The sequence below is a fragment of the Uloborus diversus genome, chromosome 1 (genome assembly GCF_026930045.1).
Source record: "Uloborus diversus isolate 005 chromosome 1, Udiv.v.3.1, whole genome shotgun sequence".
NCBI classification, from domain to species: domain Eukaryota; kingdom Metazoa; phylum Arthropoda; class Arachnida; order Araneae; family Uloboridae; genus Uloborus; species Uloborus diversus.
Genome location: NC_072731.1, coordinates 230334969 through 230348397, shown reverse-complemented (window position 1 = coordinate 230348397; position 13429 = coordinate 230334969). Strand labels below are relative to the sequence as shown.

At 35.5% G+C, this 13429-nt stretch overlaps 1 protein-coding gene across 1 annotated transcript in view; it reads right to left on the bottom strand.

The window, feature by feature from the left end:
- Positions 1-7563: 7563 nt before the first annotated feature.
- The window catches only part of LOC129225687 (polynucleotide 5'-hydroxyl-kinase NOL9-like), a 46006-nt gene continuing 40140 nt past the window's right edge, over positions 7564-13429 (bottom strand). Inside the window, exons 10-14 of the mRNA XM_054860166.1 lie at positions 12389-12508; positions 12013-12127; positions 11854-11926; positions 9578-9711; positions 7564-7965 (exon numbers count right to left, since the gene is read on the bottom strand). Of these exons, the coding sequence (XP_054716141.1) occupies positions 7855-7965; positions 9578-9711; positions 11854-11926; positions 12013-12127; positions 12389-12508 (553 nt within the window). The 3' untranslated portion in view covers positions 7564-7854. The remainder of the gene's footprint in view (positions 7966-9577; positions 9712-11853; positions 11927-12012; positions 12128-12388; positions 12509-13429) is intronic.

Below are 13429 nucleotides of genomic sequence, written 5' to 3'. Positions count from 1 at the left end.
CCAAGATTCCTCGCGTAAGTTGAAATTTCGTGTTGTAGAGAAATGTTACGTATACATTTTTTTAGAAACACACCAAATTCTTTTAGACACTGTTAAACACCCCTTAAACTGTTTTAAAGTTTTCCTCAACTATACATTAGTTTCTTACATAAACTGAACTTTTACTGTTCTTAAAAATAAAAAAAAACTGTTTTATTCAACATAAAATGCTTAAAGTTGCACAAAATGAATGATCAATGCATGGGAGGGACAGACATAAAATAAAACAACACGGCACACATAGTATGTAGTAATAATAAAATGCTGCACTATAACACTGTACAGTAGATACAGTAATAATATTCATGAGTTGAAAAATAAAGATGGTGATGATTTATGCTCCTTTCTTTTTCAATATATTTTTAAATGTGGTTGCTTCGCCTTGTCTTTTATAACGTTTCCATTTTATGACAACAGCCTCTCTTCCTGAACTCTTTAATCCACAATACAAGAGCAGCTTCCATTTTCATAATACATATTTACTTTGCTTAAACACTACTCTGCACTTCAATACTGAAACTAATTTCTGAAGTCTAAGTTCTGTAGTTTTGACTTTTAATTGTACTTATGAAAGATTCACTCATACTTATTTTCGTGCTACCGTCGACATTTTGTAGTTGTTCAAGCATATCGAGAATCTTAACCCTTTTTTTTTGGCAGGAACTTTCTTTTTCTTCCTATCTTCAAACTTTGGATGAAACAGCGCACGAAGGCGTCATTCTATTTCATCAACTTTAATAATTAGAATGAAAAAAAAATATGCTGAGTTGTTATTTGATGCACTAACTACGCGATACGTAGAGTAGTTTGGTATGAGAACTTTCGCTGCTTTCAGTGACGATAAAGGGATGTAACAACATTCACAAAATTAATATTTAGTAGCCAACAACAAAGCCGATACTTCCTTCCAAAAACAGAAAAAAAATTGTGTTGTCAACGAGGAATTCGCATTAGCTCTAAAATTCTTTCCTCGTGAAAAACTCGCGTTATAGCCCTTTCGCGTTGTAGCGGGAGTCGACTGTATAAGAGTTTGGGAAGCTTTGTTGATGTTGTCGAGTGCCAGCTAGGCTGACAATTTGGGGTGCGCTACTTCACTTTTCCAACTCTACAGTAATTTGGCGTGAAGTCCGACTTCTACAGTACACACATGCCATAAGAACTCGTTTATAGCGTAGGCAACCATTCACAGCACAACAACACATTCTCACAAAGAAAGGACAAGGACAGGAGAGAGAGAGAGAACGTCCATGCCCGAGCCGGGATTCGAATGAGGGATTCGTAGAGGTAATGATGGAAGTGTTCTACAGCTTTCACTATGGCCAGTAACTCCTTTCTGGTGACGCAGTAATTTCGCTCCGACTTTGATAAGCATTTGCTCCAGTAAGCGATGACATGTTCATTTCCGTCAATTTCTTGGGATAAAACAGCTCCGATGCCCTCGTTGCTCGCATCAGTGTCCAGGATAAAGGATTTTTCAGGCTGAGGATAGGCGTTGATGTTAAAGCCTCCTTCAGTCGTAGAAATGCATCTTCGCATTGGACCATTCGAACTTTTGCTTGCTCTCCGTCAGCTTATGCAAAGGTCGTGCAATGTTGGAAAAACCCTTTACAAACTTCCTGTAGTAGGTGCAGAGCCCCAGGAAACTTCGCAGCTGGTGGATGTTTTCGGGACGACTCCAACTCTTGACAGCAGATACCTTCTCTGGATCGGTTTGTACACCCTCAGAAGAGATGATGTGACCAAGGTAGTTCACTTCCCGGCGGAACAAATTACATTTGGACGGGCTTAACTTCAGATTGGCTTCCTTAAGCTTTTGCAGCACTTTCCTAAGATTTGCCAGATGTTCTTCGAAACTGCGTCCCACGATGATGATATCGTCTAAGTAGACCAGACAGGATTCGTAGGAAAGTCCTCTTAACACTGTCTCCATAAGACGCTCGAACGTAGCTGGTGCATTGCAGAGGCCGAAGGGCATCACTTTAAACTGCCATAAGCCTTGTCCAGTTGTAAATGCTGTCTTCTCTCGGTCATCAGGGTGTATCTCAACCTGCCAGTAGCCGCTCTTCAAGTCCAGGGTCGAAAACCACTTGTGTCCGGAAAGAGTGTCCAAGGTGTCGTCTATCCGTGGAAGAGGGTAACTGTTTTTCTTGGTGATTTCATTCAGCCGTCGGTAATCGACACAAAATCTGGTGGAGCCATCTTTCTTTCGGACTAAGACGATGGGAGAAGCCCAGGGACTGGATGAAGGTTCGATTACATCATTCTCCTTCATCTCTTTCAGGAGGGTCTCAACCTCTTCCTTCTTGGCGAACGGTAGTCGTCTTGGATGCTGTTTAATAGGGAGGTGTTCTCCAGTGTAAATCCTATGCTGCGTTAAATTCGTACGGCCAACATCCTCCGATGTAGATGAAAACAGATGCTTGAAGTCGTCCACCAATTGCTCCGCAGCAGTTCTTTGATCTTTCGATAATGGCGCACTCCCAATTAACTTCGACGTCAAGGACTCAGAAGACACAGTCTCAGGGGAATTGATTCTTCTAATGATGCAGTTTACTGGAGTACAAGTTGCCAACACTTCACCTTTTCGGATATTCCTTGGCCTTTCACTCACGTTGGCGACTCTCACAGGAATTACATCCTTAGAAAGGTCCACAAGCGTAGATGCTACCAGTACTCCTTTTAGGCTATTGCTTAGGTTAGGGTATTCAATGAGTCCAAATCGAAAACTATTGCTTTCTTCAAGGGAGCCAGGTATTAATGATTCTGACCTTGAGGGAATCGATAAATCTGTTTGAGCTATTATTTGATGAGCGGATTTTACATCACTCTCTGCAGGGAAAACGGCTATGTCTTCTCTCATCGAGTGCAGCTCATTAGTCTTGAAGTCGAGAGTGAAGTCATATTTCTTCAAAAAGTCCAATCCGAGAATGAAGGGGTCCGTGATATTAGCGACGAATGCCGTATGATGGTAGGTGGCATTCCCAAACACTATTTCCAAGTCCACTTTACCGTCAATCTCAATTTTGTCACCTGTCACAGTCTGGAGACTTACGCGTGGCGATGTCCACAGCAGTTTCAATCCAAATTCACGAGCCACATCTGTCCTAATGATTGTCACATTGGCTCCAGTGTCAACAATCAGTCTGCAGGGGTTCCCATTTACATGTGCGTAAATGAAAAGTCCATCACTGCCACTACTAGAAGAGGAAATCTGCAGAGCTTTAGTGGTGGTGATTTCCTTCCCTCGCGTAGCTTGGCGAGCTGGACAACTCCTTCGCAGGTGTCCTTCACTACCGCATTTCCAGCACTTCTGCTCTTGTTTCTTTTGGGCTGTTATGCTGCTCAGATGTCTTGTCAAGTCACCGAGTTGTCTCTCAAGTTCAGCGAGGTGGGACGACCTGGAATCAGACTCATCAGCTTCCTGAGTCCGGATTAGATGGCGATCCACACGGGTTGCTTCTTGGGCGGCCTCGTATCTCATCGCATACACAACGGCAGAATTCAGGTCTTTGACATCCGCCATCCGTAGAGCTTTCTGGATTTCCGGATCTCGAACCCCGTCGATGTAGTAGTTGAGTGCCAGGTTGTCTCGAACATCCGCAGGACAGTCGCAAAAAGCAAGATGAGACAGTCTCTCGATGTCCGCCGCAAGCTCTTGCAGGGTTTCCCCGGTTTTCTGGAAACGGGACTTCAACTGGAGTCGGCTGAAATCTTTCTGGCACTTCTCACCGAAGCGAAGCTCCAACGCAGATGTGAGGGCGGCGAAATCCAGGCGCTGGCTGTCCGGAAGGGTCTGGAGAATGACCGCTGCGTCACCTCTCAGGGATGCTGCAAGATGGCAGGCCTTGGTAGCAGAGTCCCATCCGTTCGCTTCCGCCACTATCATGAACTGAGTTTTGTAAACCTGCCACGAAGTTTTCCCATCAAATGTGGCAAGTTTAATGGACGGTCGAGCAACCGATGTGGGAGCGCCAAACTGTACAGAGCTGTTTTCCGCGGTCGCCAATCTCCTTTCCAGGTCTTTAAAGATGTCTTCTTTAAGTTGATGAAATTTTCTATCTTCTTCTTCCAGTTTATTTTCTACAGCATTGCATCGGCCCTCAACGGAACTTAATTTTTCTTCAAATTTCTCTTCGATTTTATTTTCCACTGCGATGAATCGGCCTTCAACTGCCTCAAACTTTCCTTCAATAGCATCAACTCGATGCTCTATCTCATTAAATTTATTTTCCATCACAGTCTTTACCGAAGTAAGATCGTTTTTAATTTCCTCTTGGTTAGAAACTAGGTCATTTTTCAGCACCGTTAAATCACTTTTCAATTGGTTTTGATTAGCCGCCATATCATTTTTTAATTGTTCTTGATTAGCTGCCATATCATTTTTTAATTGTTCTTGATTAGCTGTAAAACTTGCAGTCAAGTCACTTTTTAATTGTTCTTGATTAGCCGCCATATCACTCTTCACAGAGTTGATTGCATCAAGCAGTTGTTTTAATTGTTCATCCATTGCGCGAGTAATCACCATAAAAATAAAGTCCAAATTTAAAAAGTCTTTATGAAAAAATGTCCAAAGTCACACTTACTGCAAGAAAGTCCTGAAGTAGCCCCACGTTGGGCGCCAAATTGTAACGGATTCGGTGCGACTTCCACTTTCTTGAAATGAAAACACAGTTCTTGATAAAAACACAGGAAATTTATTTACACTATGTACAGGAAAGATCTTCAACAACTGCTAAATTATTCATCAGCAATTAAGCAATTATCACACAACACCGTAAACTCTACGTTTACACACGTATTTACTTCCAAATACGAAAACAACACAGCGAAATGCCTCGCTATAAACAGAGCAAAATGCTATCAGTTCGAAATATCCATCGAAACTAACTGTTTATCCATCGCTAATGGCTTAAATACACCGAAAAGAAATTTCTCAAATATTCCACACGCTTCTGTAAAGTAGTAGACCGTTATCAATGAAAAGAAAGAAAATAGGGGTCGTATAATTTAGCCGAATGAAAAAGGGGTTGTATATTCATTACGGGAAACTATTTACAGGTTACGTTCCTACAATAATTACTATTTACAGAATTTGTAACAGTATAATAATTGTTGCAAGTATAACAAGTAATAGTGAAATAATAGAAGTAACGTAGTTATTCTTATATAACTAATTGACATATTTATGAAAGACAGGTGAAACCTTTTGACATCCATTCATAGGGAGCTTTTCTCTAACAAGAACATAAGTTTTAATAAATGATTACAGCATTTTAACAATAAAAAATTATGATATTTACGTAAATGCACAAGTTAACTCTATTTCAAATGATTTCAGTATGTATCGAAAAAATCTTAGGTTGCTTTTGTAACAAACAGCTTTGAAATGCAAGGGGGAAAAAAGCAATTGGTTAATTTCAAAATGTATAAAAGAAGAATACAACTTGGTTTTAAAATAAAAGAACCATTTAAGCCTGAAGAAAAGAAAACCTTTAATAATCTGCGGCGACAGCAAATAGTATAACGGCAAAAAAAAAAGTTTTTTTGATTCAAAGTTCAATGTTAGCAATTACATTAAAAACACGAAGAAGTAATAACTTTTAAGCTTTTATCAGTATTAATTCAAAAAACAAAGATTTCTTCTTGAAATCTTGATTACAATACACTTATTACTTCGAGACAATGGAATCAAGGCAATGGAGCTAAGGCATTAATGACGGTTTCCTCTTTGCCTGCAGGGTTGTCTGTAGGGGTTGTTTATTTTACGTAGTATTGAAAGAAAGCAAAGTTCAAGCTAGGTAAAATAAACAACTTTACAGACACAGAAGCAATCTTAGGAAGTTCATCCAGTGGTTAATAAGTAAGATGCAATACTTTGATGTTGAGGAAAAAAGATGCAAATATGCGGCAGTGTATAATCGCACCTTATTAATTTTAACTTTTTTTTTTTAACAGATAATTGGCGGAAAATGCGTAGAGAATTAGGTACTTAATTTTGCAAAGCAAAAAAAAAAAATTTCTTCATAAAATCGATTTTCCCTGATTTTTTGTTATTTTTTCTAAATTCCATGATATTTCCCTGATTAATAAAGTTCCCTGACTTTTCCCTGATCTGTCGCCACCCTGTTTTACCATGTTGCTATATTTTACTATAACTGAAAGCTTTTTCATGTATTTTTGTATCTATATAGTACACTATGTTAATTGGATGCATGAAATTAACTGCCTATGTGATTTCTTTTATTCTGCATGCAGTATTTTGCTCTCTCAAAAAATACTGAATTCAGTAAAAATACTGGAAAATCACATGTCTGAATTTTGAATTCAAATTATGTGTTTCGCACAGGACTCTACTCATTGCAGTTATTGTTTCTAGAAACGGCTCCTGTCCCCCCAAGCCTGTCCCACCTCCTGTTTGGTTATGTGTGTGTGCAGGTGCACGTCCGTGCATGTGTAGACTTGTGCGTGTGCGTAAACCTGTCTGTATGCACGTAGGCGTGTGTGTAAAGGCATGTGTGTGTGTATGGGCGTGAGTGTGTCTAGGACAAGGACGCCACCAACCAGGAGAAGCAGCTACCGGGGAACAGTCGCGCCTGCAGAGGCACCTCCCTGGTCCAAGCTGAAAAAGGAACCACCACATCAAGGACGGTCAAATGAGAACAATAAGCAATCATGATTGCTCAAAAAAACCGTTAAACAGTGGAGTCATTTGTTCATTTTTATTGATGATTTCAATAAAGAGTAGTAGTGCCTGGAATCAAGTAAAGCCTTGGAAAATTCATGTTAAATAACTCCTGCCATTAAAGAACTGGAACAAAGTGCTTTGAACACAGAAAAATCCGCCTTTTTGCATGATATATGCTTCCAAAAACTAATTTTTCATGCCCTGCATTTTATATGAGCTCTGCATTGAATAAAAAATTGAGTTTTCAAAGGATGCTTTAGGATAGGGTTCTCAGTTTTTTTTTCCAATTGCGGCATCCTTTGAAGAATTACACTGTTCTTACGGCATCCTATTACATACATTTGTATTGACACAATGGACATTTCGCGGCACCCCAGGGTGCCGCAACACCCAGTTGGGAAATCCCTGTTCTAGGAAGTAAGACACAGTTGCAACCGTTAATTAGGAAGTTGAAAGGACAAAAACATTTTTGTTACAGCTCTAATTTTGTTATAAAAATTTAAGAAATACATAGTAAAACACAAAGTGGAATTGAAATTATTACATTATAGCCATAAATTCACTATAATCGGCTTCGCTATAAACAGGTGCGACTGTATTTAATTTATGCATTCTTTCCTTGTTCTTTCGCTTGATTAACTGACTGGGGAAAATGAATGCAGATGTTTTATTGTTGCAATGTTTTAGAAGAAAATGCTTTCATTTAAATATTTTAACTCTGGTCATGTTATTCAAATAAATATGTCATTCAGCTATTAAAATTTTTTCGGTGAATTAAGCTTAATATGTACTCAAACAAATTTCTCAAGAACATTACATTTCATGAAAAGAATGAGAACCAAGAAATTTTAATGCTTTTATTTTATGTTTACAATTAATGAGAAAGAGAAGTAAGTTTTTCCCCACAATAAATGTTGGGGAAAATGAAACTGTTGTATGCAATGAACTTTATAAGCTTTAATTTGTCATTGAAACAATCTTTTTTGTACTTGCATTCTTGAAGATGTAGGGGCGACTCTTGATTGGTCAAAAAATGGCAAAGCCACTTTTATCATGTTCTGTATAAAAAAGAAACACATTTAACAGTTTCTAATAAATGCCGGAAAATTAACATTTCATATGGTATGAAATTAATTTGCTTTAATTTGTCCTCGAAATGATCTTTTTCGCACTTTCTCTCTGGAAGGTGTAGGGGCAGCTTTTGATTGGTCCAAAAATGGCAAAGGCATCTGCATCAAGTTCTGTATAAAAAGAAAAACATATCAAGAATAATAAAATCATTTCACTAATATATAGTAGGTTATACTAAAAATACAAATTAAATAAATGTTTTAAGTAAACTTATTGATTGATAATCAACTTTATCCCTTGATAAAGGCTCATGCTTGCGAAAATAAAACAAATCGTGTCCGAAATTGGAATTTTATTAATTCCTACTAATTGCTTATATTTCCACTAAATGATTATATTTCTTTTGTTGATTCTCAATTCAATTGTATGCAATAAAGTATCAATAGTTTGTACCTCGAACACATAAACACAAAAATCTGCCCTTTCTCTTTATAATATTAGTATAGATAATCTCTTAAAATTATTGGTAATGATAATTTTAATTCATATTAAAAGTGCTTAATTAAATATAAAACATTGGTCAGAAAAAAAGAAAATGTCTTATGAGTGCGCACCGACTAACGCATATTTTTTTATTTTTCAATCATATAACTGTAAAACAGCAAACAGAGGAAAAATGAGTAAAACAGCTAATGTTAAATTAACTCCATTAAAATTGATAAAAATATTAAATGAAATATTAGATATAAATAATGAAAAACCTAAATTTTATGCCTACATATTTTAATAATAATATATGAAAAGAAAGAATGATTCGAGGATGCATTAACTATTTTGAAGACTTTGGTTAGTGCCGATTGAAAATATCGGATAGATACCAAAATATCCTATATATATCGAGATATCGGATATTTTTGAAAATATGATATTTTCGAACCTTGTTGACATGTAAAGAGGCGCAAAGCTCTTGTCATCTGGCGAACGGAAGGCTTGGGTAAGACAAAATGCACTTGTAGGTGGCGAGCAAGAGTGACCAGTGACACCCTAAATTCAAGCCATCGTCAACAATGCAGGTCCGTTATGGAACCAGTCATTGCACAAGTTAGTAGGTTAAGCTCAATTGCCAGCCCAAGCCATGCAGTTCTATCTTTAGCTTGATGATAAAAACAGCATGATCTGTTATCTATACGGATGTAAAGAGGCAATGGTAGCTTCTATCCTCTGTTAAAATAAAAGGACACACCACATAAACATTTAAAAAATAAAACACTCAGAAGCGTTCTATGCTTCGAACTCCTCTGCACACTTCGCATGGCACCAGCGACCCAGTAGAAAAGCAGCAAGACAAAAGGGGGGAGGGGGGCATTGATTGATTCATCACTGGGCATTCCTTAAATAGTCACAGAAACTTCTACTTAATAACTTGATGCAATACACTTTGCAATGAGCAATACATCTCAGCAACCCCTTTTCTTTTAAAATGAGATCCAATAAAAATTATCTTAGTTTCCATTCAGAGATTTGTAGCTACTAAACAATATATATCCAGCATCTCACTAATATTCAATAACAGTTACATGAAGAATAATTAACTTGGATTACTGTCGATGACATTAGAAATTTTCTTTGAAATCTAGGGTAGCAAACAAGATGCTAAGTGTTTATTACTTTGAACGATTTCAAATCTTTATGAAATGTGTCCCTTCCCCCCTCAAAAAAAAAAAAGGAAAGGCTTTCAAGCCCTAATAACTGGCATTGGTGTAAAACATTGTTAAACCGCACCTGTTGAAGAAACACGGCATCAGGAACTGTGATGTTTCCTTTCATTATGGCATTGACCTTTTGCAGTTCTTCCATTTTTAATGGAGTAATGATATGCAGCAGATGCTGTGTCTCATCAATTGCACGAACAATACCTAAAAAAAGAAAAAAAAGTCAGCATGAAGAAAATATATGAAATTTTAATAGAAATTAAATAAAAACGTAACATTAAAATAGAATTTAAATAACTAAAAAATTTTATATATTTAGAAAACATATAAAATTTTTTAGACGTTGAATGTCATAATACATTCTTGTCTTTGTATATGTAAGTGTGTGTACGTATACAGAACGAAACTTTACCGAGAGACCACTCTACACAGCTAAAAGCACAATAAAAACCGAGTGTCCTCCCTATTTACTCAATGTTAAATTCTTTTGGGAGAGACAAACGAAACCTGTCGCAACCAGCAAATAGCAAAACTCATATACGTAGTTGGGAAATTTTTGACAGTTGGGGGTTTTACTCGGTTTTAACCGTCATGTCAAAAAAAAAAAAAAAACCTTTTTTGACATACTTGTCAAAAACCTAAATTTATGTTTAGAAGGTAATATGAAACTATTATTGATACACAAAATGATCTTAAAAAGTGATTTTTAGTCTTATAAATTTCAATCTTGTTTTTCTAAAAGAAACTTTTGGAGTGTTAAGATTTTTGAATGTAAGCCATAAAAAAAATTTAAACACAATTGTAACTTCAAGAAACTATTTGTCTGTAACAAGCCTGAGTCCCCAAAATTAAAAAAGCTAAGAAAATTGTGAGTTTTCTAAAAATTCCATGTTGAATTTCAAAATCTCTGCACCCTTTACAGTTACAATAAAAGTAAAAACACCTTTTTTGAAGGTATTTGAAGGTTACTTTTTAATTTATCAAGGAATAATTTTACTCACAAGCAAATAATTTTTTATTTTGAAAAGAAAACTAAGGAAAAAAAACGCAGCTAGAATCCAAAATTGCGGCACAAGTTCCAACAACGTCCAGTCATAATTTGATCGATAACACAGTAAAAACCATATTTGTCAAATCATAATAAGGAATAAAAATTGTGTTTTGTTTAAAAAACAAATGGATGAAAATTCATTGAGGGTTCTTGTACTAAAAGGACTACGATACCTTTACTAATCTCCTCTTTTGACAAATGCCAATTTTAATGTTAATAATTAGGAATAAAAACTGTGTTTCGTTTTAAAAACAAACGAACGCACAAATTCGTAGAGGGATCTTGTACTAAAAGGACTACGATATCTTTTCTAATCTTCTGTTTTGGACAAATGCCAATTTTAATGTTTCAAACAAAAGACTTAGTTTCTGCCGAATTTGAACCCCACTATGATTTACTGAGGTATCATTTGAAAACTAGTGAGGTGGAGTAGTTTTTGGTCAACTACAGATCAAATGATTGTTTTTGAAAATGCTGATTGTATATTTTTGCTTCAATTCAATTTTGAGTACTTTCAATGTTCCAAAGCTTGAAGCGCTCTGAAAAATTCTACTATCAAGCTGAAAAAAAAATCATTTTATAGGATTTTGCCTGCTCTTTTTAAATATGTACTTATTTTCTGTGTAGGTTTTGCGAAGAATTTCAGAAACTGCTCTTTTTCTCCAAAATTGGATTTTTGGCTCATTTTTCTACTATCTACCACAACTCTGTTTAGGTTAGGGACTGGTTAAGATAATGTATGGCTCTATGTTCCCCTCGGGCTCTTCTATCCTCACCTTTTGTTTGGCAGATTAGGTCGAATGCAACCTGCATCTCTTGACAGGTCAGTCATGCACCTGTCATGGTGGGGGTTGTTAAGGACAGTTTTCCAAAAGATTTGTTTCTTGAAATTTTTTGGTTGCTTACCAATGGAATGGGGAATGAAGTAGCAATAAGATTGATATTATTACTTAGAATCACAATTATAATTTTAGATTTCAGTAAAATATTTGTGCAAATAAAACTATTTCCAGCCAAATTTTTAAAATTTATAATTAAAAAAAATCAATTTTTAATGTTTTTTTTCTAATAAAAATCCCAATGTTTTTGAACTTGCCTATATGAAATAATTATTTGATTGCCCAGTTTTAAAAAAAAGGTGACTCTTTACACTATTTTTAGAGAGAGTGAGAGATCATTTTCTCAAATGATTTTTCATTATTTTAAGAGATAAAACCAAAATATACAAAATATTTGCAATATTGCTGCATTTACATGAGAACTCTGAAGAGATTTATAAAATGTATCCTTCTTACCAAATCCGTGACATATATTTGCAGGCTCCGTTTTCAATGTTGTTTGAAATAGTGGTACACCACTTTTCAAAATCTGAAAACAGAAAAATAAATTATTTCAAAGATTCTTTAAAAAATACTATAAAAAAGGTATGTGGAGGGGGAAAAAAAACTACTTACGACAGATTCATCTACAGTACATAATGCAACAAAGCTTGCATTCACAGCTTCTACTAGTCTATAGGGCATTACTTTGCTCCCAAACACATATATAGCAATTTGGTCCCAGCATATGCTGAAAGTAATATGAAATACAAAAAATGATAAAACATCTAGTTGTATCTGTATGGCTTCTATGAAGAAGAAACAAAGTTTGAACAGAATTTTATCAAGAAGCAGAATTAAGCAGTGTAACTTGGGGCTGAAAAGTTAAAGAAGAAATGGGGGGAAATTGCCCATAATTTTGAAAACTTTAAAAATATTTTATCACTAAAAAAAAAAAAATCTTGAGCGTTTTCTCTTTTTTTAGGGTGTGACTATAAGAGAATGAACTTACCAGACAGTTTTCATTTCATTCAAATTCATAGGTCTTAGATGCAAACTCTTTGCACATTGCCCAAAATAAGCTAATGTAGAGAAGTCACGCCTTTCTTTCCCTCTATATGAAGAAGCAGTACTGAAAGGGAAGACAATTTTTTTTTAGCACAAACAAAATTTAAGGCACAAATTATAGTTGTAGTCTGAGAGCAAGTGGTTTTTCCGTGTTCAAGAAAAAAGAATTTGAATGTTAACAGTCTCGAAAATGGTGTGTGTGTGTGGGGGGGGGGGGGGTGGATTAATTGCCTTCATTAAAACAGTTTATATCGTTACCATACCTAGGTTTACAACAATCAGGGCTCAAAAGTATGTGATATTTAGATATACAAAGGATATTTTGATATATATCCGATATTTTCTATCAGCGCAAACTTAAGTTATTATATAATAACTGCTTCCTCAAATCAATGTCGTTAATATTCTTATGTACTATTATAACGCATCAACTTTAAAATTTATATTTCTATAATTGTTTATATTTATATACATACATTTTATATCAAAACTTACACACTTAGAAAGAATGGCATTTAAATATAAATGATATTTACAATCATTTGTAAAATGTGATAGGGTAGTTTTCAAAAGGTGGGAACAAAAAAAGTTAATTCTGAGCAATTTTTAAAATTTTGAAATTTGACATCAATTTTGTTTTTATTGCACAGTATGTACACCTAGAACATCATATACAAACATAAAAAGACAGCGGGTACTTAATATAAAAAAGATTTGTACATATAATTTTTATATTGCAAATTTCGTACTTTGGAAAAAAAAATATCGAAAATATCATATTTTCAAACAAAATAAATATCCGATATATATCGAGATATATATCGATGAACTCTGACAACAATCTTTCAAAGTTCAAAGTGCATGAATCCACTAGGGGTGATAGTGGACACAGGTAAAATTTTCTGCAGACAGTGAAATTTTCGAAAGTTGCTGCTTTCTGAAAAATGAACAGTTTAACGAAACACGACCTATTTAATTAGAGTTA